This window comes from Gasterosteus aculeatus, chromosome 7 (assembly GCF_964276395.1).
Source record: "Gasterosteus aculeatus chromosome 7, fGasAcu3.hap1.1, whole genome shotgun sequence".
NCBI classification, from domain to species: Eukaryota; Metazoa; Chordata; class Actinopteri; order Perciformes; family Gasterosteidae; genus Gasterosteus; species Gasterosteus aculeatus.
The window spans coordinates 18,156,025-18,182,655 of NC_135694.1; the positions used below are offsets into that span (position 1 = coordinate 18,156,025).

At 45.4% G+C, this 26,631-nt stretch overlaps 1 protein-coding gene across 31 annotated transcripts in view; it reads left to right on the forward strand.

The window, feature by feature from the left end:
- Positions 1-25,117, forward strand: part of tspoap1 (TSPO associated protein 1) — a 49,355-nt gene extending 24,238 nt beyond the window's left edge. For 9 of the 31 annotated variants that reach the window (XM_040180327.2, XM_078106166.1, XM_078106167.1 and 6 more), the window contains 27 exons: positions 308-475; positions 2,423-2,506; positions 2,623-2,712; positions 2,935-3,057; positions 3,165-3,269; positions 3,500-3,550; positions 4,197-4,229; positions 5,777-5,957; positions 6,513-6,602; positions 7,026-7,231; positions 7,581-7,687; positions 7,779-7,888; positions 7,973-8,845; positions 9,698-9,849; positions 9,946-10,401; positions 10,788-11,144; positions 11,800-11,955; positions 12,276-13,040; positions 13,619-13,676; positions 15,077-15,213; positions 15,434-15,602; positions 16,373-16,441; positions 17,472-17,519; positions 19,261-19,379; positions 19,478-19,549; positions 21,101-21,220; positions 21,749-25,117. In XM_040180327.2, the coding sequence (XP_040036261.2) occupies positions 308-475; positions 2,423-2,506; positions 2,623-2,712; positions 2,935-3,057; positions 3,165-3,269; positions 3,500-3,550; positions 4,197-4,229; positions 5,777-5,957; positions 6,513-6,602; positions 7,026-7,231; positions 7,581-7,687; positions 7,779-7,888; positions 7,973-8,845; positions 9,698-9,849; positions 9,946-10,401; positions 10,788-11,144; positions 11,800-11,955; positions 12,276-13,040; positions 13,619-13,676; positions 15,077-15,213; positions 15,434-15,602; positions 16,373-16,441; positions 17,472-17,519; positions 19,261-19,379; positions 19,478-19,549; positions 21,101-21,220; positions 21,749-22,051 (5,202 nt within the window). In that variant the 3' untranslated portion in view covers positions 22,052-25,117. Of the gene's footprint in view, positions 1-307; positions 476-2,422; positions 2,507-2,622; positions 2,713-2,934; positions 3,058-3,164; positions 3,270-3,499; positions 3,551-4,196; positions 4,230-4,578; positions 4,600-5,776; positions 5,958-6,512; positions 6,603-7,025; positions 7,232-7,580; positions 7,688-7,778; positions 7,889-7,972; positions 8,846-9,697; positions 9,850-9,945; positions 10,402-10,787; positions 11,145-11,799; positions 11,956-12,275; positions 13,041-13,618; positions 13,677-15,076; positions 15,214-15,433; positions 15,603-15,923; positions 16,016-16,372; positions 17,520-19,260; positions 19,380-19,477; positions 19,550-21,100; positions 21,221-21,436; positions 21,472-21,748 lie in introns of all 31 variants that reach the window. The other 22 variants (XM_078106155.1, XM_078106172.1, XM_078106163.1 and 19 more) reach the window with 19 other exon arrangements.
- The last annotated feature ends 1,514 nt before the right edge of the window (positions 25,118-26,631 follow it).

Sequence of the window (26,631 nt, forward strand, 5' to 3'; positions counted from 1 at the left end):
CTCACCTGTCGCGCAATTTTGGCTGTTTTGGTGTGAGTGACCTTATTTTGGAGATATCGGCTTCCCCAATATAATGGCTCCATATAGCATCTGGCTTGTGGTGCTTAAAAACTAAATGCATTGAAGAACTCAACAGCAGTGTCTCTGAAATCATGATCATCATGATGAATTGATGCACCAAACAATTTAAATAATTAACACTACAGGAAATATGTGTATTGATTGTTTTGAACTATGTCCTTGAGGTTGATTGACACATCACGTGTGTAAATATGAAATGACTGAATGAATGATTGTCCCCTTTCAGGTTGTAGGAGAGACCCCGCGGGTGGCATTAAATGAAGCTCCATCCAGGTGTGCGAAGACTCCCGAAGAGGCGGAGGAGTCGGGGCTGCGAGTAACGCCCCAAACGGGCCTGAGCCCGCCCCCCTCCCGTCAGGAGGAACACACAGAGGAGCAGCACCTACAGTTTCTGGTGAGAGCATGTAGCACTCTACTGATATTTGAAAAAGACATACGCATGTAGCGCAAAATGCATTAAAAATCATCATACAAGAGTTTCCCGTGCGAATGTCCTACATTTTTCAGTTTGAATCTCAATGTAAAATCCAGTTTAATTAGACCTTGATGAAGACAAACTCACTTGAGAAAATCTGTTAAAACCATTTAACATTGTCAAATACACCAATTATGGTTGTTGTGTGCTGCTCAAATTAAATGGGTTAGTAATGCAGGAGGCTACTAGAGATCAGCAGTGGACGTTTCAAATGGATTCTATCCTGAAAGTCCGTTAAGCAGGTATAGATGCAGAAATCTCGACGTTCACGTTGCTTTTTCACGAGGCTGAAGCCTGAGTTCAGTGCTGCGACGGAGCTCACTGCCACCGACGGGCAATCTATGGTGAGATTTGTTATGTAATGCAGCAGGATTATTTTGAGCTTGTCCGCTGGAAACCGAAGAGTGGCACATTGCCCTCGCGTACTCTCCACAAGGGTCTCGCGGCTTAAATGGAACATATTCCCTCTCAGCTCTGTGTTCTTGACTCTCTTGGTTCGGGATGGGAAATGGAGATTCCAGACATGAACTAACGATGTGAAGAGGGAGCAGATTACACAATGGCATTAGTGCCAGTAACAGGCTGCATGACTCCTCACCCTTTAGCCGTGAGCCGTGCATGTGCAGAGCCGCACGCCCCGCGGTGCTCTCGCTGAGGTGTCTGTGCGCTTTGAAAAGGCCGTTGTGCAGTTTTCTGTCAGAGTGGAAGTTGTAATTTATGTGTAAAGTTCACATTTATATAAGTTTCTCAATTGCATTAGTTGCACATGAAGCTTGAAGGTTTATTTGACTGTTTTTTAAATATTTGTTGGATCTTCAGCTCACATCATAAACCAACTGGCAAATATCTTAGATGGGTTACATCATGAGTAAGCGCTGAGCTCTCACAGAAAGACAGTGTTAGCCCAGATATCATGTAGATGGGGGTTTTAGCCATGAGCCATTAGCAATAACGGTCAGTACAACAACTTTGTTACAATAGTACCCACAGGATAAATAAATAACTTAAACAACCCCTTCATTTTCCACAGTGCCATCATCAGGTTCAGCCTCACCTTCACTGTGTGCTGTTGTTGTTGTGGGTTGAGTGCCAATTGGCAAATATAAGAATGCAAGCAAAGACCGTCAGCGCGGTGACCATTCGTACCTGTCAAACCAAACATAAATGCATTAGCATTGGGAACATGCTAGCACACAATGTTAGCACTTTGCTCGGCCTCACAGATCTATGAAAAAGATGCCCTGCATGCTGATGTCACCAGCTTTGAAGGTCCCATCGGGAAAAAAAAGCTACTTGGTGCATGGTTCAAATGACAATAAAGACGTATGGAGGATGCAGAAAATAAGAGGGAGAAGAAACAAATGGACACTGTTCAGTTCACTGTCCTCGTTGGTTGTCAAACAGCTGACAATACATTTGTGTTACAATCATCCATGTTTTTATGCGATACCCAATCAAACAGATCCAGTTCTATTATCATTATTGTCTCACTGTGTCATCGGTTGGTTGTCTGCAATTAGCCGTCTGTTCTGTAGGTTCCCCCCAAACAGTCCTAGCGGTAATTGAGGTCCTGTAGCAGTGCTGAAATAAGCTGATTTCTCCTATGCTGGTCCTGCATGTAAGCTGCATTTAGAATAATTAAAGGATGCTAAGCTTTGTAATACCTCATCGTTATCTAGTCAGAGGTCAACTAAAGCCAACATTTTCCGCATTGCGAAATGTAAACGCAATTTATTTGTCACTTTGTGACACGTTGTTTTCACGGTCTTCAGGCTTGTACATTATCTCCTATTAAATGTTTTAGAGATCCCAAAAAGTAAGGATTCAATGTAACTCTTCTTTGCTTTGTAATCACTGTTGTTCCAGGAAAGTGAGCTGAGCAAGAAGAGAAAAGAATGTGAAAACCTTGAGCATGAAGTAAAGAAGCGACAGAAGAGATGTCTGGATTTGGTAAGCACTCTACTTGCTCTGTGGCTCCAGTCCTGTTTTGAGCACCGTACGCATACGGGAGATACGGTGACGGGAAGGGATGTGAGATCGATGTGAACTTTTCCTTTTGATCGCAGGAGAACCGGCTTGAGGATGAGCAAGGCAAAAATGAGCAACTGAAGGAGGAGGCAGATCTCCTCAGGAGGAAGGCACAGCTGCTCGACCAGGTCAGTGTCGAGCTCCACGGCAGAAAAATATGTTTAGCTTTTTGTCCCCTCTGTGAAGTGGATCTGAATTTCATAGTGTTTGCAATCACATCAATTGATACAAGTTACACACCAACTAGCAAGACAATCAAAGCACCTTTTGTAGTAAAAGCTCAAACAGAGATACATTGACACATGTTACAGGGACATCATGTGCTCCTCTCTCCTCCCATTGCTCTTCAGACTCGGGCTGAGAATGAGGAGCTGAGGGAAGATCTCTCTGAAGTGACCGCTCACCACAATTCAGTTCTCGAGGAGAACCAGAGACTCCGTGCCAAACTGGAGAACCTAGAGCAGGTCATAAAGGTGCGGCTGGGCTCCGGCGCTCCACATGTTATTTTCATTCTTCATTCTTATTTCACTGTGAGAGAGATAAACTGCGCTCTGATATATATTTTCTTTTCTCCAAACAGCATATGCGAGAGGTCGCCGAGCGAAGGCAGCAGCTGGAATTGGAACATGAGCAGGCACTGGCTATCCTTAAGTTCAAACAGGATGAAATCAAACGGTTACACCGGGTAAGACGCTCGGCCTCTTCTACACTTCCTGTATTTAACTTAAAGTTTTCCCTGATAAATTAAAGAGACCCTCATGTCTCATGGGTGGCTTTGTCCAGCAGGAGGCAACCTTTGCACACCAATAAAGCAGTTTGATAACACAGCTGCCTGGGTTGGGGATTTTATGAGCAAACCACAAAAGTTACACTAAAATAATACCTTTTAATAATATTTTATTGTTTGATCCTCAGGCTCAGTTATACGCCAAGAGGGAGCATGAAGGGGTGGTTCAGGTTCTGGAGGTAAGTTAGTGTGTGACAGCAGAGAAATCCTTTTCTATACCAGGCAGGGTTTTTATTGCCGCACAGTCCAGCACTGAGATGCTTCTAAAAGCTTCAGGATGATTTACCAAGACAAAAATCCTGAAGGCGTCAAGAGTTTACTACAGTCACACAGGGGAGAAATTCACTCAGACCCGACATTAGAAAGAGTGTTTCCCTAATCCACTAGTGTGGTGCAATCTGAAAAAATCGACTTTGTCATTAAAAAAGGTTTCTTATCTCTCTAACCAAATCAAACAGTATTTGGGGATGTTTAGAGGACAAAAAAGGCATCCCATTACCAGTGGAGCGGCTCATTATTCAAATCTAGACACCTGGCAGAAAACATTTGTACTGGTACTTTATACTGCACTGCATTTGGGGTCCTGAAAACCGTTTGAACAGATGGCTTCTCCGCTGCCATGTGACATTTAAACATGAATTCAAATCGACGCAGTCTGTGACGGTTGGAGCCTCTGGTCTGTCTGATTGGCTGATGATTTTGAATGATGACACAAAAAAAAGAGCCTTAAAAGGTCTTCCAAAGGTACCGACTGTGTGTCCGCTGTCTCTGCTACAATTTTTCACCCAGTGCATTTGCTGAAATGACGTGTGTATTTTATTTTAGGAGTTGACTCAGCTTGTGTTGCAGAGGGAACTGGTAGAGTATACCTGCTCCCGACTCCTTATTTTTTCTTTAAGTGCTTGTTTCCTTCCTCTTGCTTTGTTTCTCTCACTTGCTGCGTGTATTTAAACCCAAAGCATCAAGGGAGAAAGTGTCTTTTCCCGAGTCAACGCAATGCCTGTACGACTAACCCCAGTATTTGTGCATATTAAAACAGGCAGCTGCAGACACGTTCTAGTGATACTGGTTCACAACAGGATTTTCTTGACCTGCAGACCTGAACTCGGACTGCTGTGTTTCTGCTTTATTCCTTTCTCAATTTCATTGTTTCAAAAGCATGTCTTTCCGTTTTTTCTGTCCTTTGTGTTCACATTTTGCTAACCAGAGTACACTGGACTGCATGCAGGTACTGTTGACCTTTAGCCATCTTGGCCTAATTATTCCCTGACACTAATCCCACCCCCTACCCAAGCCCCCTACTTATAGAACTAGCAAAACCAAATTGCTTTCATTTAAACCCCTTGAGTTGGCCTTTTACTTCATAAACATCAATTTCATAGACGCTTCATGGGGCCACAGAGGCCACAAATACTTTAACTCTTTATTAATTAACTCATTTCTTTTAGGCTTGCAAGCCGTGTGCAGGTCATTCTCATGAGACCAGATAACATCTGTGGCACGGTTAGCGTCCCAGCAGCACTGAGCGCCCTTGCAGGCTTCTTATTTGATCGTTTTCATGTACACATCCCCCATGAGAGCTCCCCCAACACACTGCTGAGCAGGGTGGCTTTCTGTAATTCAGCATTCATTTGAGGGTTCAAAGTGATTTCTCTCGGCGTTTCGGTCCTCATTTCCACTTCAGCTCGGTGTAGCCGGATAACGAGCGGCTGCAGGCGAGGCTCTTGCGTAGGTGAGAGATAACAGGAAATGTTATTCACACAGTTTCGTGCTGAGGCTTTTTGTCAGATCAGCCTGACAGGAAACTCACGCAACCTGAAGTGAAATCAGCCGCATGTAGAAACTCAGCAGAGCCAAAACGAGCCTCTATAGTAAAACCTGAACGGCGTGTAAAAAAAGAAGCCGAAAAAGTCACTTCTCTTAACGTGCTTGTAGGCTTCCCTCCTTTCCCATCCAACCAGAAAGCTCTTCTTTTTGTCTACCCCCTTTTTTCTTTCAACTAAACCTGTAGTTTGTGTTTGTGTAAAGCTTATATAAAATGTTTTATATAGTCTGTTTTGTAGAAAACTAACTGTATTCGCAGTCCTTTGTTATGTAATGATCCCATACAGGCAGCAATGTATGAACTATGATGTACCCTTTCTTAAACAGTTCCATTTATTCATACACCAAAATAATCATGACCATAAGATCAGATGTACAATTGGATTTGTCAAATGTGTTTTTACCTTATAGTATTATCACACAGACATCAGAAGTTTCTGCATGCCACTGACAATTTATAAAGCAGGTTACTTCTACAAACTGTTCTACAAACTCCACTTGAGACTGGAGAACAGCTGTGCTCACTTGTTAGTGTGTCTCGTCTTCTGGTTACTAACTGTCACTGTTCACCATTTGGGCAGTCGAAGGTACGAGACCTGGAGGACAAATGTCGCAGCCAGACAGAACAGTTTGGTGCCCTCTCCCAGGAGTTGGAGAAGTTTCGACTGCAGGCCTCCAAGGTGGACCTGGCCGGCGCCAGCCTCCTTAACAATCCCAGTCTCTCTGTTCTGACCAACGGGGTGGGCCTGACTGCAGAGCGAGGTGAGCCACACCACCCCGAAGGTTTCTCCAGCACCACAGTACATCCTGTGCAGAGAGAGAAAGTCTTAGTTGCTGAGGGCTTTTGGGTCGTGTTAGTGGATGAATCACCATCAGCTGTACATCACAAGGTCCTTTTTTCATTATTATTATGTACTATTTAGTACTTTGAAGGGAATCTAAAAAAACAGCTACATTTCAATAATCCCTAACCCAACTTTCATGGTAGATAATCCTTTTTAGTGTACTTTAATTTCTTAGGGAAATCCTGGCACAAAGCATGGCTCGGGACATATGGACCAGCAGCCTCAGTCCACTCTTTGACAGAATGCCTTCCTTCTCTTTTGTGTGTCAGAACTACAAACGGAGCACAACCTCTTACGTTTCCGAATGTTCAACACAGGCTGTGAATTAAAGGCACAGGTGCATGCTTTTGAGAATATCCATTATAATGTAATCCCAGCCACAACTACTTCAGCAGTGCAAACTAGTCCAAATCGCTTCTACTGTATGTGCCCATCCAACCTCTTTCCCCTTGCACTGTTCATGTCTTTTTAGACTGCACTGGTGGCTCATGGGACATGGTGTCTCTGGGTGAAATAGCCTTCTGGAGTCTCGAGGGAGGTGACACTCTCTCCTGCCCCGAGGGTAAAAATCCGCCCCGGTATTTCCTCCGTCTCTGTCACCCCATGATGAGTGTTGGGCACTGTCACAAAAAGCACGGCATGTTTATAACCGTCATCTCACCCACACTGTCGCCGTCCTGCACTGCCTGTAAATGCTCATCATCACATGAGGGTCAGTGCTCATGGGCTGAGGTGAGAAAATGTACCAGTTAAGCCCCTTAACCGTGCTGGTGTGACACACCTTTGACCTCAGACAGATGGAGATCGGATTTTTTTAATCAGTCCAGTTCACCTTGAGGCTTCCGCATCAATCCGATGACCTCGTCCCACCCAGCAGCTCATGGAATCCACCTGTTAAACTAGCGAGAGGGCCGGGAGTATCTAGTAAACTCACAGATTATGTCTTAACCTCGTTGTCTCTCTCTTTCTCTCTCCATCCTGCTAGACTTGGCCGCTGCGCTGCGGCTGGGGGCCACCCCCCACGCCGCGGGGCTGTCCAGGGTGGAGCGCTCGCCCGTCACCAAGCACCGCGAGCTGCCCACCATCAGCGTCAGCAAGTCAGGCTCTTCGTCCAGCAAGTCCGAGACCGCCCACCTCAGCACCAAGTCCGACACGCACCTCAGTCCGCACAAATCAAGCCCCACACATGAGGTACCGGCCTGGGCAATGCCTCTAACGTACCGCCGTCAAATGGTTAATACATCCAAAATGCTGGCTTTCTTTTTGCCAACATAAAATGGGGGGATTTCCTGCCGCTCCTCTGCTGTCTTTGTATCCACATAGTCGGTCAACCCTTAAGCCCAAATTTTTCTGTTCCAGCGGTGTATAAATGAGCAGATAGTTAAGGTTTTATTTTATAGACAAATGTTAATAAGTTGCGCTGAAAAAAGTTCACTGCATCATTTTACTTTTTACTTTTAATGTCCACTTAGTTTTTGCATGCACATTGCTAGCAGGTTAAGAGTCCGGGCAATCCATTCTCTGTTCGTGGTGTTTTTAGGTGGACACTGCCAGTGAAGTGGAGGAGCTGGACATTGACGTAGCTCCTGTACCTTACACAGCCAGCAGAGGAGCAGCCAAGCTTCAAGTTCTTATTGCGCGATACAGGTAAATTCAAACTAGGCACGAGCTTACTCACAATGTCAACACTTCAATATGGGATAGAGAAATAACTTCCTGGCGAATTACTTTTTGACAGCTATAATCCATACGATGGCCCCAATGACAACCCCGAGGTGGAGCTTCCACTCACAGCTGGAGAATACATCTATGTGTACGGAGACATGGACAACGACGGCTTCTATGAAGGTAAGTCCATGAGTACCTGAAGTACCCAGCAGTTCATATTTTAGTCTTCACGGGGCGCTCCTGTTTAACGTGGCTTCCTTACAGGCGAGCTGATGGATGGGCGGAGAGGGCTGGTCCCCTCTAACTTTGTGGAGCGTGTGTCGGACGACGATGTCATCAGCAGTCACCATCCAGAGACGGGGGACGTGTCCCACAACTCCCTGCTAGACAGCAGCCTGCACAGTGCCAGCCACCAGCATCGACTCCACGTGGGCGTCAGCGCCTCGGAAAGGACGGAGGCCGCCGCCTCTGGCCTCGCCTCAGCCCCTTCGGATCCAGCGTCGGCCTTGGCTGTCTCAGCCCCCTTCACCAACGGCCTGGACTTGGATTTGGAGGAGGTGGGAGTGGACATTGTGCCTTACCCACGTAGGCTCACCCTCATCAAGCAGCTCGCCAAAAGCATCATCATCGGCTGGGACCCCCCGTTGGTGCCGGCCGGGTGGGGCAATGTGTGGAGCTACAATGTGTACGTGGACCAGGAGCTGCGGCTCAATGTGCCCTTCGGTGCCCAGACCAAAGCGGTGCTGGAGCGGTTGGACATAAACCTCAAGGCCTACCGCGTGTCAGTGCAAAGCCTGACGGAGAAGGGCCCCTCGGACCAGCTGCGCTGCAGCATGCTGGTCGGTCGGGACGTCTGTGTGGCGCCCACGCAGCTGCGGGCGGAGAGGATTACCGCCACCTCTGCCAATCTGACCTGGCTGCCCAGCAACAGTAACTATGTGCACATTGTGTCCTTGAACGAGGAGGAGTGTGAGCTGGTGAAGGCTGGCTGCAGCTCGCTGTGCCTCAATAACCTCCTGCCCAGCCTGCAGTACTCGGTCAAAGTGGAGGCACGGCCGCATCGCACGCCATGGGAGTTACCCGCGGAGCGGCGCGAACACCGGAGCGCCTCCATCACCTTCACCACACTGATGGCAGGTCAGGATTCAGCATCTTGTTTTATATCAAAAATCTATCTTTTATCGTCTGTCCAATTCCACTTGCACCTAATAATAAATGGATCAGGATTCAATAGAAACGGATTCTCTTCATTCGATGTTTATTCGTATCAAAATGTAAATTGCACAATTTGGGAATCTTTTTAAATGTACAATTTGCAAGTCCATTATTTATAAAATATTTGTGGCTTCAATTAGATACACGTGTTCAATATTGTGAATGGTAGTGATTGATATTTTATAGAGCGTAGCATGGGCCATGCGTTGATCATGGGAGAGACTGTACAATTGACAGTGGTTAATGGTAAACAATCCCCAAACTGTTTGTTCGGTCGACTGCTGGTTCCGTCCAGCTCTTCAAGTCAACGCAGCGATCAGCAAACATGTTAAGCCAATGCGTAATATTCAGATGATGTCTTATATTTAGTGGTGATTCACAAGGACATCAGTTTATACATTAATTCTATTAATTAACACATGATTGTGGTACCATAGTGCTACCATGCCCCTTCTAATCTACTCCACAATCTTGTTTTGGTTTTTCATGAATGAATCTGCCTATTTGTGATCTCTAAATTATCTTTCAAATTTGCTTAAGTTTCATGCCCACAGTCTGGGAACGCAGGTATATGGTTTCTAAATGTCTAAAACGTCCCTCTAGAGTTCTAGATGGCCCTTCTCTCTTTTATATGTAGCGTTATACATATCCCATGTGAAGTTCATTACGTATCCCAAGCACTGTATTCTGTATTTTAATGTGTGAATCACTTGACCCTATAATAAAATGAAATGTCTCTATCTTTTGCTTGCCACTGGCTGCTAATCCCCGCAGGTCCCCCGGATGCTCCTCTGGATGTCCAGCTGGAGCACGGCCCCTCCCCGGGCATTGCCCTCATCAGCTGGCTGCCAGTCACCATCGATGCCGCCGGGACCTCCAACGGAGTCCGTGTCACTGGATACACTATATATGCTGACAAGAAGAAGGCAAGAACTTTAAGTCCTTTACGGGTTTATTTCAGTATATAATCCGTTTTGGAAGTGTGTTTTTGCTCAAAGGGTCCGGTCATTCTCCCCATCAAGGTGCTGGAGGTGTCTTCCCCTACGGCCGGCAGTGCCCTGCTGGGCCCCTCTCAGATGCAGTCCCTGCTGGCCGCTCACGAGCTCACTCTCCGCACCATGTCCGCCCACGGGGAGTCCTCCGACTCTCTGCCAGTCCATGTGCCCTCCAAGCTGGCCTCCATCATGGCAGGTCCAGCCGCCACCGCCCCGCAGCCCCACCACCTCAGTCACCTTCCCTCGCCGCCGTCCTACGGGAACTCTGCTGCCAAAGTCTCCATGCCGCCCAGCGCTCTGCCATCAGACACAAACATCCCCGGCCACGCAGTGGGAGCCGTTGCCAACCCTCCTCGAGCTCCCCACCCAGACGACCTTCTCCTATCAGCTGCGTATGTGAATGCCTGGGCCAATCCCTCCTCTGCTGCGGCCTTGGCTGACCGTGAGGCCACATTACCGGTAGCCACCAGCATTCCTCTGGAGGTAATCCTCACTCTTCCATCCTCATTTATTTCTCCAGAGGTTTTCAGATGTTGAGGCGTCTGGAAGTTATTAATTGTATCTTGACCAGATTATGACTACTCTCTGGCAGTTTGAGCTGCCGCATCTAAACAATTACAATGCAATTAAGGCTTTAATTCTGAACGGCCGATTCCCGCACAAACATCCGCTTAGAATTCATAGAAATATTTCTCTGACAGTTCTCGGATGGAAACAGGAACTGCTAATTCGGCATGCTGTTAATGCTGACAACTTGCCGAAATGTAAAACAAGTGGTGTTGCCCTCCACTAACAAACTACTCACCAATAATATCTAGAATAATTGGAATCAAAGGTTAATTAGTGTTGACTCTCTCTCTCGTCGTCAGGTAAAAGTGACCTCTCCCACCATCTCACCACCTCAAGTAGCGGCACCAGTAGCGGCAGCAACGGTGTTGGAGCGCCACAGAGACACCAACAGCCCCGGAGTCATTCGGCCCTTCCCTTCTATGGTGGAGTTCATCGAGGAGGCCGAGGCCCAGTTCGCGAACGCTGAGCCCATCCCTCCCCCACCCAAAGCCCCTCTCACAGACTTCCTTAATCCTCCGAACATTAACCTTCACCGCCCTCCGAGCAGCTCCCCGCTGGAGTCCGAAGCAGAGGAGGAGCAAGAGAATTCCCGCTTGGTTTCCATGGATGATTTCTTGACACAGGACCAGGAGCCAGATTACTGTCGGACGCAGCAGGTCAGCAGTGATTTTTGTCAACACTGTCTACTCAAAATAGTTTACTTGTCACTAAAGGAAGGCACTGTAACTAAAGGATGTGGCATATAAGGTGAAGCTACATTCGGAGCCCTAGAGAGGTGTTGTCTAATTAATTCTGACACCAGATAAAGGCATGGTTTATTTTTTTTGAAGAGTGGTTGTGTGAGGTACTTATTCATAGTCAGTTTATTACCCCAGTTTGGTGAATCACCAGATTATGGGAGCAAAGTGAATGGGGATCGCAGAAAAACGTATTTTACACACTGAATTGCATTCCATGTGGCGTCAGGACTAAGATGGCTTATATTATTAATTTTTATTAATATTTGTTGTTAAAATATTGCTTTATCCTGGATGGCTTAATGGAGATAATGAAATCATCAATCAATCAATCATTATTAGATTTCCATTCATATTTCAGTCAAGTAAGCTCTTACCAGTGCTAAATGCATCGGGCCACGTAGCTGTTGGCACGAATATGTTATTATGGCTTTGTTTCAGGTGTGCATTTCAATCTGCGACATGTTATCGTTTCGCTGCAGATGTATTTTTTGTTGATTTATAAGAATGAATATAAGAAATGTTCCGTTAAATTGGAGAGTTTGCATCAGTATGTTGACGTATTTTATTGCAGAGTTACAGCAGAGGGCTCGTGGAGCCTCCCGGTGACTACCACGCAGACAACAGCCGTTCAGACCTGTCGGACATCCTGGAAGAGGAGGAGGAGGAACTTTACTCCGACCACCTTCGGGAAGCACAGGACCGGGGCTACATATTCAGAGCAAACAGGGTAAAGGAAAGCGTGCACTGCATCATTTTTGGCTATTTGCAGAGGCACCACGATTTCTGCTTTTTGGATCAAATATGCTTTGCTGTGCTTGTGTTGCTTAGTTAAGTCGTCACTCAGTGGCCTTATGTCATATTCTTGATAGTGCTCGATTAAGATCCTTTTTTTTTTCTTCTTCCTCTTTCTTTTCTATTTCCTTTGCATGACCGTCTTGGCCTCTGTTTTTTCTGCACGTTTATTGCCCTTATTTTCACTTAACGATTTAATTTTCCATCCCACCTTCACCAATCACCTCTTGGTTGCTTCGACCTTTTGCCATTTAGTCCCGCAAATTGGAGGCGTCAGACAGTGACGAGGAGGTGCTAGAGAGGATCCTTAAGTTGCCGGCTCAGGTACAACACCAAAAGCAGCTGTTCAGCATTCCTGAGGCGACTGAAGACAGAGATTGCAGTCAAGAAGAGCATTTAACCCGACGGGGTCAGACGTGGCCTAGGCCCGGCCCCAGAGACCCAGAGCGCTTCCCCCAGCATCACCCCAACGCACACGCACACGTCCCCCCTCACCACCACCACCACCACCACTACAACAGGGATCCCAGATCCCTAACCAGAGAGCCTCTTCTCAGGCAGGTCAAGTCTAGGACGCCCCACAGGGTGCACTACACAGACACAGTGGACTCCATCGGTTACCCGGAAGATCAAGACCAGACTTTATACGAGGGTCCCACCAGCAGGCGGGCCCACTGTCCTCCACAGCTGACCCCCACCAGCAAAGAAAGAGGCTTAAAAGGGCTAGGGGACCGCCTTAGGAGGGAGGCCATGCTAAGGAGTCAGATGGCTGTCGCCGCGGCTGCTGACCCCGGCCATGGTCCCAACCCGCCAAGACCCTACCTGGTGAGCAAAACGCTACAGGGCCTAAAGCCGCCTATCGGCCCTGGGGAAGAGATTGACGTGGAGTACGGCACCGATGACATCTGCGGCCCGGGGCAGACGGGGACGGAGCCGATGACACCCGAGTGGCGGGTAGAGGGGGCTCAAGCGGAGCACAGCAGAGCTGCTCACTGCCGGGGGATGCAGGCTGACCCGCTGGTAAATGTTGTCCCGGCCCCCTCCTCTCCCCTGTCCAGTAGCGGCGTAGACTCGGCCCTCTGAGTTGTTTTGTGGATGTCACCGAAGTACATCGATCGGTAGACTGCTACGTTTTCTTCGCCACGCTGGCACAACTCATGGCGTAGTTTGCTCTTCTAAAAGCCAAAGGCAAAGTACAGTTCATTAAGTCCACCACCAGCCAGTTGCTTCAGACTTTGAATGTTAAGATTTGGGGTCAGTCGAAGAGTAGCTCACTTTTTTTTCTCCCTCTCTCTAACTGCACTGCTTCCTGTTGCATTCATTTTTTTCCCTCCACTTTGAAAGCCACTCAGCTCTTTTCTTGGAATAGTCTGCCTGTTCCTCCATTAGCTCATGATGTATGTGCTTTGGTCTGTATCTTCTAGCCACCACAATGCAACCAATGACACGTATGAGGCAACTGAAATAAGTAACATTTAAAATAGATTATTAGAAGCATGAATCATTGAATATGGTTTTGCTAAATGAACAGCACGATTGTGTTTCTGTGTTCGAGGGTTTCTCTTATCGTCCTGTTTCTCTTGCTGTATGTGGAGCAGGAGCCCAGCCAAATCCCTCCCGCGGAGGCCGGTCCATCGCAGGCCAGGCAACTGAAAGGTCAGGGACTCTGCCCTTTTTGGTCTTCTTGTGTCCTCTGTCTGTCCATTTACTTAATTCACTCGCTTTACTACAATGGTGCACTTGTCTGACACATCTTTGCCTTCAGCTAGCAGGGCTGCCGCCCTCTCACAGTCAGAGTAGTGAGAGTAGCACCTTGTGTAGGAAGTGAGAGCCAGGGTGTGGGGGGGAGGGTGGAGAAGGTGCTGTAGCTGCGGAGAAGTGTGAGAGAGCCTGTTAAGCTGAGAACTGGCTTAACTCAAAGTGGCTTGTCATGACAGGAGGAAGTGACAGAATTTAAAAAAGTGACCTCGGTTAGCCAGCAGAGAGGACGTATGAGTGTCTCTCTGCCTCAGCTTACCTTATTTCTTCTCGGTTGCCACGGCGATTACATAAACCAAACATTTCAAGTGCATGTGCGCATACACAGTTGGCTACACACACACACACACACACACAAAAGCATGTGCGCACAGATAGAGGAAGGAGCAGGGAGATTCAAAAAGGGACTCAAAAAGCAGTGAGGATGTGAAAGTGCACAAGTTGGCTGCCCGTGACTTTTGTCCCAGATGGGCTGATTCCCCCTAATGAGATAGAGAACACGTCCCTTCAGTGCAGCTTAAAGTCTCACTACAGCTCTTCAAATGTGTCACTGGCGGTAATGCTTTTAGGCACACCGGTGTCACATCTTGCGCAGTGCGCCGCGCTGGGATGTTGCACCTCACACCATGAGTGTATTTGTCAGTAAGTTTCTCCAGTTGAGTGGGTCAAACCTGGTGGGTTCTCCCCGGCGCTCGGCTCGCTGCAGATCATGGATGAGTACACATTCGGCTCACTGAGCTTAGAATCAGTGGGTTTGCTTGACTACGTCAGGACTTGCATGTGCTCGCTCAACGAGCAGCCATCATAGCAGCGTTACGGGTGGAGGGGGAGGCGGAGCGAGTAGGCTGTGCTATTTGCAGAGCTGGCTTGTGTGCCAAGACTGTCACTAGGTATTTTTAAAGCTAACAAAGAGACACTGCATAAAAACAAAAGAATTCTCTAACTTGAACAAGTGAAATGATTGTTTAATAAAACTGGGCTGTCAACATTTTAAATTCAAATATATATATATGAATAAATTAATCTGATATTTGAGTTTGAAAGTTCTGCAGCGGCTGGCTGCCTCCCATGCGCAGGAACGCACACAGACACCAAACCACTGAAAAAAAGCATGCATTGTACTTCTATCTTTAACTCTTTGTACTTATATATTCTTCTTTATACAATAAAACAAACAGCTGGTAGCTAACTCGAGGCGATCGCCTCCACTGTACCCTGTTTTTTGTGTAATTAAATGCTGTATATGGGTAGCAGAAGAAGTATTGTGACTGTGTATGTGTGTGTGTGTGTGCTTGCAGGTGATTCACCAAAGATCAAAAGAGACGGCAATGTGCGTATCTTTGTGGCCCTCTTTCCTTATGATCCCGCCAATATGTCACCCAATCCTGATGCTGCCGAGGAGGAACTTCCCTTCACTGAGGGACAGATCATCAAAGTACGTCCCCACACAGCTCAGACGCTGCTCCAGTAACCCTGACAGTCATGCTTGTGTTTTCTTTTCAAGCATCCCTAACACGCTCACAGTAAAAAGAGGATGTATTGGTTTTCCCATCAGTCATTCAGAGCCCCCCAGTCACTTTAAAGTACTGAGTTTTTGTTTAGCGATACTACGGGCCCGTGTCCCCTTTCAGTAGATCCGTTTTTACACTCCCCAGGTTTACGGAGATAAAGACGCAGACGGGTTCTACCGAGGAGAGAGCAACAGTCACCTGGGCTACGTGCCCTGTAACATGGTGTCTGAGATCCAGGTGGAGGACGAGGAGACCCGGCAGCAGCTGCTGCGGCAGGGCTTCTTGTCCACAGCGGCCTCCATGGAGAAGATAGGTAGGTGAACCCGCCCAGAGACGTGCCTGTTGGCACATCTACAAGTGTAAATTGTAATCATGCCGTGTGCCATTATGTGTTATGTGTGCGTTCCAGTTGGAAACAAGTACATCCTTTACCAAAACTGTAATGTTTTACGTCATATATCAACACTGTGTTTGTGTTGAAAGGGGTAAGTTAAAATAGCATCACAAGTGTTGCAGAATCCAAACCTCAAATATACAGTTTTCATTTGCCTAGTCTTCGACTTGGCCAGCTGAATTAAGTCCTGTGTAAAGTTGTCATAGTTTTGACTGCAATTAATCAAGGAAACTCCGAAAGCTTCTTTTCCAGATGAGAGAAGATGCAAAAACTCCCACTGGCCTGATGACGTTTTGATCCAGCAGCAAGCACAAAGAAAGCTCAGTTGGACTGTAATTAAATTCATCCAAAACTTCCCCCCCAATGGCATTTTTATGTGCCTTTTGTTCACGCTGTTGCTATTAAGGAAAGCATAGCATCTAAAAGAGGACACATTTATCAACCTGACACTTGGCTTCTGTTTCCTGCTTTCTACTCTGAGTGGTGCAGCTGTAGATGGTTTAACCTTTTCACTTTCACTTGTTCTCAGTACTGTGTCTGCTGCTCACTTTTTTTTAATTGCTCTTCACTGGCTGTTCATTGTGTACTTCGTTTGGTCTGCTCCTCTCAAAGATTGCCCCCCTCTGCTTTTTTTTTTTGGTTTCAAATTTTTATTTCATTTTGGTTTTCCTTTCTGAAACTCCATAAAGGCAGTCGCACACACGCACAGCTTCCACGTCGCCCTGTTCCACCGGCTAAACCGAGACGAACCAAGAAAGGTGTGTCTCGCTGCAGACCGCGGCTTCCCAGCCCCCCTCCTTTATTCTCTTCTCTGGTTTGCTTCTCTTTCTGCCTCTTTCACTGTAGCTTTTTGCTCTTCCAGTTGCTGCTTCTCACTCAGCGACCAGGGGGGATTTTTTAGGTCAGATACTGTAGTAATAAAATCAGACAGCTTCGCAGCAGCCTGGTGAAGTATTAGAACTCTGAAAAATCTTCACAATAGTTTCATTTTCGATATTTAGGGCAAAGTGTTCCACTTTGATTGTTGTAGGCTGTTTCACGTCTTCCCACATGCACACATACATCACTGAATCAGTCCTGTCAGCTTTCATTGACATTCATGTAATACATTGCAGACAAAGCAGCAGAATCTGTTATGGCCGTTCCAAATAGTTTTAATAAGTCCTCTGGGTGAAGGGCAAATTTATTGAATAAAGATCAATCAGTTTTAAAATTGACTAACTTTTACCTCCAGAGAAAATTCCAGCTTTAATCCTTTCCATATTTGTTGGCGTTTACTCTTTCATAAACATTTTTTCCGTGGTTGAACAACCGGTGGCTCTGCCGCTCGTAGCGGGAGAGATGCGAGTGGAGGGAGGCACATACCAGTGTTGAAGTCTAGCAGCAATTTAACAGCATCATAAATTATTTTTATGACTCAATAACCTCAAGCAATGTTTTAGTGTGATAACCTTTGAAATATGACTAGTTCCATTCAAAGCTTCATTCCAAAGCCTTTTTAGTAACTTTGTAATTGAAAATGACATTCAGTACAGCCTTGGTGGCTGTATGATGCTTATAGCTAAAAGAAAGTCCTTTTGGACAGTATTCTGCTCCGGTGTCACAACTGCATTACATGATCAGCTAAAGTTGTCTTGTCGAGACATTCATCCCCTCTGACCTGTGTGACTTTGTGTGATGACTGGGACTTGATACTGACTTCAGGCAGAGTTATTCTTTGTCCCTTTGAGGACTGCTGGCATTCTGTGATTGTGTCTCTGCTCTCTTCCCGTACCTCATCTCTTCCAGTGGAGTCTGCCGCGCTCTGGGAGGAGAGCGTAGACTCCCCCGGCCAAGGTTTGTAGTTGACCCGTTGACCCCTCTGCCTCTCTGCATGACGACCCTTTCTACGTCCACTGGAAGACCGCATGTGTTTACTTGCTTTTTTTATGCATTTACCCATCTGTGACCTTTGCCTTATTTGTTGGACTGCTGATAACACCACTGCTCACCTTCATTCATCCTGAGTAGGGACTGTTTGATTATTCGGGGGTAGATCCAAAACAAGGCTACCAAAAATGTAGGTGTTCTGTTGAGAAAGAATAATAAGCAAAATATATTTGCTATTTTAAAGCAGCATAAAATTAATAAAAGATTGTCACAGAGAAAAGGTGTCACAGAGAATAGTGCCAGTTGTCAGTTTGTTTTGTTGAACTATTTGAAAGCGTAGATTTGTGGTACCTGAACGTTTGTGTCCAAAACATGAGAAAATATGGTGCAGGTATGAAAAATACAAACGTTTCCCTTTTCATTTGTTGACTAACCCTGTTATAAAGTGCGCCTGTAAAGTATTCACCTAGCTTCACTTTTTTCACATTTTGTTATGGTATACCCTTATTCCAAAATTGATTAAATTATTTGTTTTCCTCAATTTCACACATAACACCCAATAATGACAAAGTGAAAAAGAATTGGGGGACATTTTTCTACTTGATTGGAGTCCACCTTGCTTTATTCAGTTGATTGCACACGATTTAGAAAGGCACACACCTGTCCTTATCAGGTCCAAGGAATTGTCTGTAGACCTCTGAGACAGAACTGTATTGAGACACAGATCTGGCAAAGGGTTCAGAAACATTTCTGCACTATTGAAGGTTCCAATGAGCACACTGACCTCAATCATCCGGAAATAAGAAGAACTTTGGAACCACAAGGACTGTTCCTGAAGTTGGCTTCCCAGCCAGACTGAGCGATCGTGGGAGAAGGGCCTTAGTCAGAGAGGTGAGCGTTGCTCTGTGAAGAGAGGAGAACCTTCCAGAAGGACAACTATCTGTGCAGCACTCCACAAATCAGGGCTGCATGGTCGAGTGGCCAGACGGAAGCCACTCCGTGGTAAAAAGCACGTGACGGCCCGCCTGGAGTTTGCCAGAAGGCAAATGAGTCTCAGACCATGAGAAACTAAATCCTCTGGTCTGAAACTAAGATTGAACTGTTTGGCCTGAATGCCAAGCGTCATGTCTGGAGGAAACCAGGCACCAGACTGTCAACAGGACAACGACCCGCAGCACACGGCCAAGACAACAAAGCGTCCCGGCCAGAGCCTTGACTTGAACTTGATTGTACATCTCTGGAGAGATTTTTTCCACTTTGTCGTTATGGGGTGTTGTGTGTCGAATTTTGAGGGGGAAAATTATTCAATTCATTTTGGAATTTGACTGTAACGTAACAAAATGTGGAAAAAGTGAAGCCCTGTGAATACTTTCCAGTTGCCCTGTATATGTCAGTCCCTTCACCTAACTCCCATTTTTCATTTCACAGTGAAATCATTAAATCATTTCAGTTGTCTTCACTTTTACAGCCAGAGGATTTTTCCAATGACCATAAAAGATGCTAACTCTCCCTCCTTATTTCAAATTTTCTTATTTCCTTGCATTTGACTGCAGTGGAGTGACCTTTCCTCAGCTTCGCATGCCGCTGAGTGATTCGCCTGTGCAGACCCGGGGCGCTGCATGCGGATAAGCTCATTGTAGAGGTGTTCCTCCTCTAACCGTTTGGCCGTCAGACTGTAATGTTTTCCTGCTCCCTTTGTGACCCACAGATCACCAGCAGACCGCCCCTGCTGCAGCAGCTGTGGGGAAACCGACCCCCGGCGCTCGCAGGATGCTCGCCATCTTTGATTATGATCCACGAGAGAGCTCCCCCAACACTGACATAGAGGTCAGAAATGCGTAATATTTTCATTTGCGGTCATTACACTCTCTACCGGCGGTAGTTTTTGCTAATTTGTCTGCCCTGTTTTTCATGACTGGATTCAGGCTGAGCTGACCTTCAGTGCCGGAGACATCATCCACGTGTTCGGAGACATGGACGAGGACGGCTTCTTCTACGTGAGTGTTAACGCGACTCAAGATAACAGTGGTCTGTTTGTTGCTCTTAGTGATGAGAGGTTCTTGTGTTCCCTTCCTGTCCCTAAATATGTTCATATATAAACTCACCGACTGCTGATCTACTGAAATTTTAACGCTCAACCATCTCTAGGGTTTACAGAGAATAATCCGAAAAAGAGAAAATCTGTGTGGACGAAAATGCCTTGTTGATGTGAGCGGTCAGAGGAGAATGGCAGACTGGTTTGAGATGATAGAAAGGCAACAGTAACGCAAATAACCACTAGTTACAACCATGGAATGCAGAATACCATCTCTGAACATTTCTGAACATCTCTTCAGCTGCAAAATTCCGATGGTAGGGTCAGAATTTGGCGTACATGAAAACATGGATCCATCTTGCCTTGGATCAACAGTTCAGGCTGGTGGTGGTGATGTAATGGTGTGGTGGATATTCTCCTGGCAGACTTTGGGCGCCTTAGTACCAATTGAGCATGAGCCCTTTATGACCACATTGTACCATCTTCTGATGGCTACTTCCAGCAGGATGATGCACCATGTGAGAAAGCTCATATCACCTCAAACTGGTTCCTTGAATGAGTTCACTGTACTCTAATGGCCTCCAGTCTCCACATCTCAATCCCATAGAGCAGTGATCCCCAACCTTTTTTACCTCACGGACCGTTTTCATGTCAGACAATATTTTGCGGACCGGTCGAGAAGGTCCGACGGGGGGTGTAGTAGTCGCGCGCTCTGTGTTCGCTGGTGGGCGAAACTGCCGTGCACGGTGAGAGAACAATTGTAAACGTGAAGAAAACGCCTGGTGACGCGTGGGGAATCTGTCAGAGCGACGAGCGCACATAATTAGGAGAAAATCCGGTCAATAAAACATTTTTCAGAAAAATATATATATATATATGCTTTCTGTGGTGCGGCCCGGTACCAAACGGCCCACGGACCGGTATCGTTGTTATGGATGCAGTTCTGGTGTCTGTACACAATCAGAGGAGTATTTCTTCATCAGAAGTGATCATTTTTTTTAAAACACATTTTCTGTTTCTTAATGAAATGTACAATATATACTGTACATTGGTCTATTTTTATTTATTCAGTAAATAGTGGAATAAGGTTCTGACATCCGGTTATCATTTTTGCGAGATTCATTTTTTAACACAATATAAGAATAGAAAATAATACTAGGATTAAACATATCTTATATGTATTATCCCATTAGTAGTAATATAGCAGGCCTGTAACAATTCTTTTTTTCTTAAAAATGAATTGTTGAATTGTTTGGTCTATATAAAACATCAGAAATGGTAACTTTTTTTTAATCTTTATTTCTTAAAGCCCAATTCAACATGTTGTCTTTTTTATTTTAAACTATAAACCATGACGGCAACACATTTCTTACATTTAAGAACCTGTATACGTCAACATTCATGCTTGTAAAATTAATGATTAATCAATTGTTTGAATATCCGTTGACTTATTGTCTGTTGATTGACTAATAAGACGACCGCGTTCTCATGTCCTCGTGTAATCATTCTTCAGGGAGACTTGAATGGACTTAGCGGCTTGGTGCCCTCCAACTTCCTGCAGGCCGTACCAGACGATGCTCCAGCCACAGCTGCGTCTGCTCATCTTGCACCAGAACCCAGGAGAGAATCCCAGGTGACGTAGCACATCTGTCCGTCTAGCTTGCACTACTGTATTTGGAAACGTGGGCGATGCCTTCAGGCATACGTTACGTCTCACTTCACGCTGAGTTCATTTGAGTTTTTTCCATGTATTTGCAGCGTCTGGTTGCTTTGATTTTCTGTTCTGTTTCTTTAATTTGGCCCTGTCGCATTTCTTTCGCCCCACTATTTCCTGCATGGCCCTTTGCAGAAGCAGAAACGAAGTGTACACTTTGAGACTTGATCGTAAGTGTTCTCTGATTGCTCTGTCGCGGTCGCAGTGATCACAGCTAGTATCCCTGTTTACGTCCTTTTCCCTCCACCTTAACTGTCGTCCTGCACTCACCGATGGTTTTATCAGTTATGAGTTGTCAGATCCACTGCCTCCTCCTCTTTCTCCCCTCTTTGTTTCCTATCCTTGTATTCCCCCTTTAGACTACAGTTTCCAAGCACAGCTTATCTTTAGATATTGTTGAATATGTTTTCCGTCTTCATTCTAAAAGTCTTGACTTTCTTCCTGCAGGGGACGACTTCTACAGAGCCACAAGATCCTGAGCCGTCCACCCTGGAAGAAGTTGCTCACCCCCAAACAGTAGAACCAACCGAGCACACAGACCCTCCCCCCAGACTGTCCTCCACTGCAAGCCCCCCGTCGGACCTGGGCTCTGCTCCGGGTCCGGCTCCTGCAGCATTGGAGGCCAGCTGCCCCCCACCAGCAGACAGCCCGACGCAGGCGGACCGCTCGGCGCCGGCCAAGAAGAAGAAAGGCTTTTTCTCCAAAGGCAAGAAGCTGTTCAGAAAACTGGGATCCAGCAAGAGGGATTGAGTCAACAAAGTCATTAGCAGGAGTGACTAGCGTCACATTTAAAGCACTTTTTCTATCTTCACTGTTCGTCTCAGTTAGCAGCTGGTGCGATTGGGGGCCATTGGATCTAATAACTGATGCTTCCACCGTCAGTAATCGTATATTTGCCTTAAGGCACTGCTAGAAGCTGGTAAATATTCAAGTACATCAAAATACTGCTTACAGCAGCACACAAGCATGTCAAAGTGTGCAAACACAAATATATCTACCTAACTAAGCATTTGCTAAATTTGACTGTTTGTAGCTCACTGTCTCTTGATGTGTCGCTTATATGTAGAACAACTAGAACAATGTTTCACAGCACACAAGACTTCAGCCCAACTCCGACACGGCTAACAATATATTAGCGCTAATGTTCTCGAGCCATATTTATTTGAAGCAAACAAACAGAAGCAGTCGTCTGTACGAAAAATGCACTATCCAGATTGGATGTTTTTTAAATACCCGCTCGTCCCCTCGCATGCGTTTCTCGTCTTTAAGTATTTATACCGTGCTTTGTACAGAACGTGCTATTTATTTCTTATCCGACTCTTGCCCCAACCATCCCCACAATGCATGACGTGACATCGGGGCAGGAGGTTTAGTCATTTAGAGCAGCCACAGACGCTTTGATACATGTAGTTGAGATCAAATTAGTTATGGGGTTTTGAGGTTAGTAGTGAGTGTTTTACTGAAGGTAAAGAATGTGGAGGATCACCCTTCTTTCGTGTGTGTTTGTGTGTGTATGTCTGTCCACTGATGAGACTGAACAAGATGCCTTTCTCAGACGTCAACACGGGAACTCTAAAGAGAGCGAGAGAAAGAAAATAGTGCTCCAACTAATGATTGTGATTAAGGAAATCCAATAATTGTTTGACTTGTAGAACATCAACAGTATCAAGGTCTGGTTTATTATTATTTCTTAACATCAGAAGGAAATTCTCAGATTTGAGAATCCAAAACCCATCAATTATTTGATGTATTTTCTTAAATCACAATCTGTTATCAACGAATTGCCAAACTCATTTCTCTCCAATGACTGATGCACAGAATTAAAATCCCCGCCCCAATTGTCAAAAGGAAGACTGCTGCAACCGTCTATAACCCGCCCTGTGTGTATACCACCCTGTCCCGTTAGTTAGATTGCATTATAGATATGTGAAGATGGACAGATTCTGAGCCTTAGCACCGTCACAGGACTGTTCATTTTCATGGCTTTTGTCTTATTATTGTTCCATTTTAGAGGGAAAATCGTGCCCTAATGTTTTGAACTACATTTCCAGGATTTTAGGGGCTTGTGGGGATGTGAACATGTATAATATTCACAGGGTCCCAGAATTAGCTGTGGGCCACAAATTAATCCCTATTATGTATCCAATATTTTTACCAAATTGCCACCTTAAACAATGTACCCAATGATCGAACAGCACTTCCTGTTTTGCAGCGTCTCCACAAATGTACACAAAATGTAAAACTGCATTACTTCGCTAGTGAAAATGAGGGCGTCCCGAGGCAAGTTCTAGAGGCAATTTGTTGATGAAGTTGACAAACCGTCGGACTAATTAATCGATAGCAGCTCTAGCTAGTTAATCCTTCAAACAAACAAGTATTTTTAAGTATTATGTCAGACCGGCTCCCCAGCGTCTAATGGCACACGGCCCCGTAACTCAAAGTTCATCTGAATATGTTCAATTATTTAGTTTAAGCTAAATGAAATACAACTTTAGCAATACTGAGATACCAGAACAAAAATGGATGCATTCCGCTTTACTCTCGTTAAGAGGTATTGCGAGTGTTCAGTGTTGGCGGACCAGGCCTTCAGCGATTAACACACCCTGGTTGAGTCTGTTCTTCTGGGCGCTGCTGGGTAACTTCTCAGGTTTTCACTTGTAGTTTCTTATTGATGCGGAGCCACGTGTTGACTCTTGACTGTCAAAAACTGAAATATGCCAAAATCGTAGGTGCTTGGCCTGTTAGCACAGTGACGGGGAGCCTAGCATCCGGCAGCAGTGTGCGTGGGAAGGGGGGGGGGGTCCTTGTGGGGGCCAATCTGGGTCAAAGTGCGGAACTTCGTTTCTTTTATAGGTCAGATCTGATTTCACAACAGTTGTTGACGTAGAAACACCTAATGACACAAGTTGGAGGCAAATTATTTTTTTCTCTTACGTGTCTAATGTCCAGAATGTTTCAAATGTTTGTCGGCGTTGCATAATGGGAGCACGACGACGTCAAGAGCAAAAGGGACGGTGGATCAACAAAGACACTTTAGACGTGAGATCGCCGGGATAGAGGCAAGACTGAGGCTGTGCTGTATGTTTTATTTATTTATTTTCCTCTCCTTTTTTCGTTTCTTATGTAAAGAGGTTTGAATGCTCAAACGTTGCCCAAATGTACAGCGACTATTTGTACCGCTCTTGTATTTGACGGCCTTCAATGAACAGGTATTCCTCTACCTGCTGTGCAGTGAGTAGGCGGCTGTTGACTGAATAGGACCTAGACACCCACATTGGTAGTATTTTAGCTGATCATATTTAGCCTTACAAGAATACCTTGTTTAGTCTTAATATGTTGTTTACAGGATGTTCATTGACTGCATGCATACCAATGTCGTACCCATGTTCGGCCTTAATATGTTACTGTCATATTTGTGTTTTTCCAGGGCAGACTTGTCTACAATGTTATATTTGTAGATTGTCAATGCAGTGGAAAAGAAGCAATGTGTACATAATGAAGTGTTGGGACTTGTCCTATATTTTCGTACATCGCGGGAAACCTTTTTTTTTTTTCTTCTTCTTCTTCTTCTTCCCCGACCTGCATTCATTGTTTTAAAGATTTATCTTTTTATATATTCAGGTTTTTATTACCCTTTTTGAAGCGCACGTGTAAATATTTTTGTTAATATTGTTTTTCAGATATTTTCTTTTGTTGTTTTTGCACGTTTATGGAGTTTAACTGAAGATGTAGTACGCAGAGGACTTGAAACTGTGACTGTTTGGTTTCAATATGGATCTTTTTACAGGAATAAAGTATGTATATTTTCACAGAAAACATAAGTGTGTATGGTGCTCCTGGAAAACAGAAGTTGGCACAAGTTGGTACTTTTTCCCTTTATCTTTATTGCATTTCACACAGATTACAGATTAACTCCTCCAATGTTTTCTCTGGACAGTTGAAACCAGTGAAATCTAAAATGGAGGAAAGGGTTGCATGCTTCGCTCCGCGCTGCACGCCGCCCATGTGAACTGACGTGCAACACTCTGGGCGACGCGAGGCTTCGTGAGACAAAGCTGCTTCCGCTTTTGTGACTTCCTGCGCGCGGCTCCTCGCCGTCGCCTGTCTTCTCTGTTCCCCTGAAGCCAACAGTACACTCATCCATAAAGTAGGAAACACTACACTGTGGCGATGAGTTTAGTAGTGCTTTCTACTTTATGGATGACTGCACTGTACATCCGCTGCTTGTTGTCCGTCTTCTTCCACTTTTCTCTTCTCCTGCACCTGCCTCTGCAGCTGCACCGCACCCCTTCGGGCAGATGCACATTTTTTAAACCCAACGTAGAAAAGTCTCGTCCCTTTAATGTCAAACCAGAAAATGCGCACTTCCGATTTGCTTTGAAACATTTGCATGCATTTTCTTCTTTACAATCCAAGCCAGGCCTTTTGAGGGAGGGAAAAGAATCCTCCAAAAGGCCTCACCCATGTGCAGCAGCAGAAGTCTGAACTAAGCCGCCTGGTGAAGGAAGCGCTATCTTGAGGAAGCCATTTTGGCAACCGTGAGTAAGCTTTTCTAACCAGATCACTTCGTACATTGAAACGTTTTCTAGAACGACGGCAGTCATTGGAGAACAGTTGAGAGTCAAAGTAGACATCAAGAAGATCCAGTAGATACATTAAACACTTATATTAATACATAAAATAATATTAAACATCTTTCAGTATTGTGTTTTTTAATCTAAATACCAAATGGACTTCTGAATAAGTCACTCTGCGAAAGGTTCAAAAGAAATGCAGAGGAAATAAAGTAAAAGATCTTTCATACCAAGCTTCTCTTTTCACCTTGTCGACACAAATAGTTTTAGCGTTAAATGCAGAGTGGACCAGCATACATTACCCCGACCGCCGCGTCTTTTCTGTTGTTTCGAGTGAGGACGGCCCCGGGGAGGCGTCTCACGGGTGTCTTCTGTCTGTCCAAGGACTGAAAGAAGAAGAAGAAGTTGTCTCCTTTTGAACCCTTCCACGACCACGTGATGTAACCACAGGAAGAGGTCTAACAGTCACAGCCGCTCCGCTTCTCCTCTTCCGCCCTGACTGCTTGCCTTCTGCAAGCGCTTTTTTAAAGCGCTGACGGCAACTTAGAGACCTTTTCGATCACACTGTTACAAACGTAAATGGTTAACATGTAAGATACGTTCAAGTAAAAAGAAACATACGCTAATTGTTCTTTTATTTGTCTCCTTTCTCTTAATAAACTATCATGTCTTTTTTTTTTCTTCAACAGAACTGTATCTACGCAGTCAAGTGATGATGTAATTGATTCCTGTGTCGAAATTCAGTAGCTTTGTGCA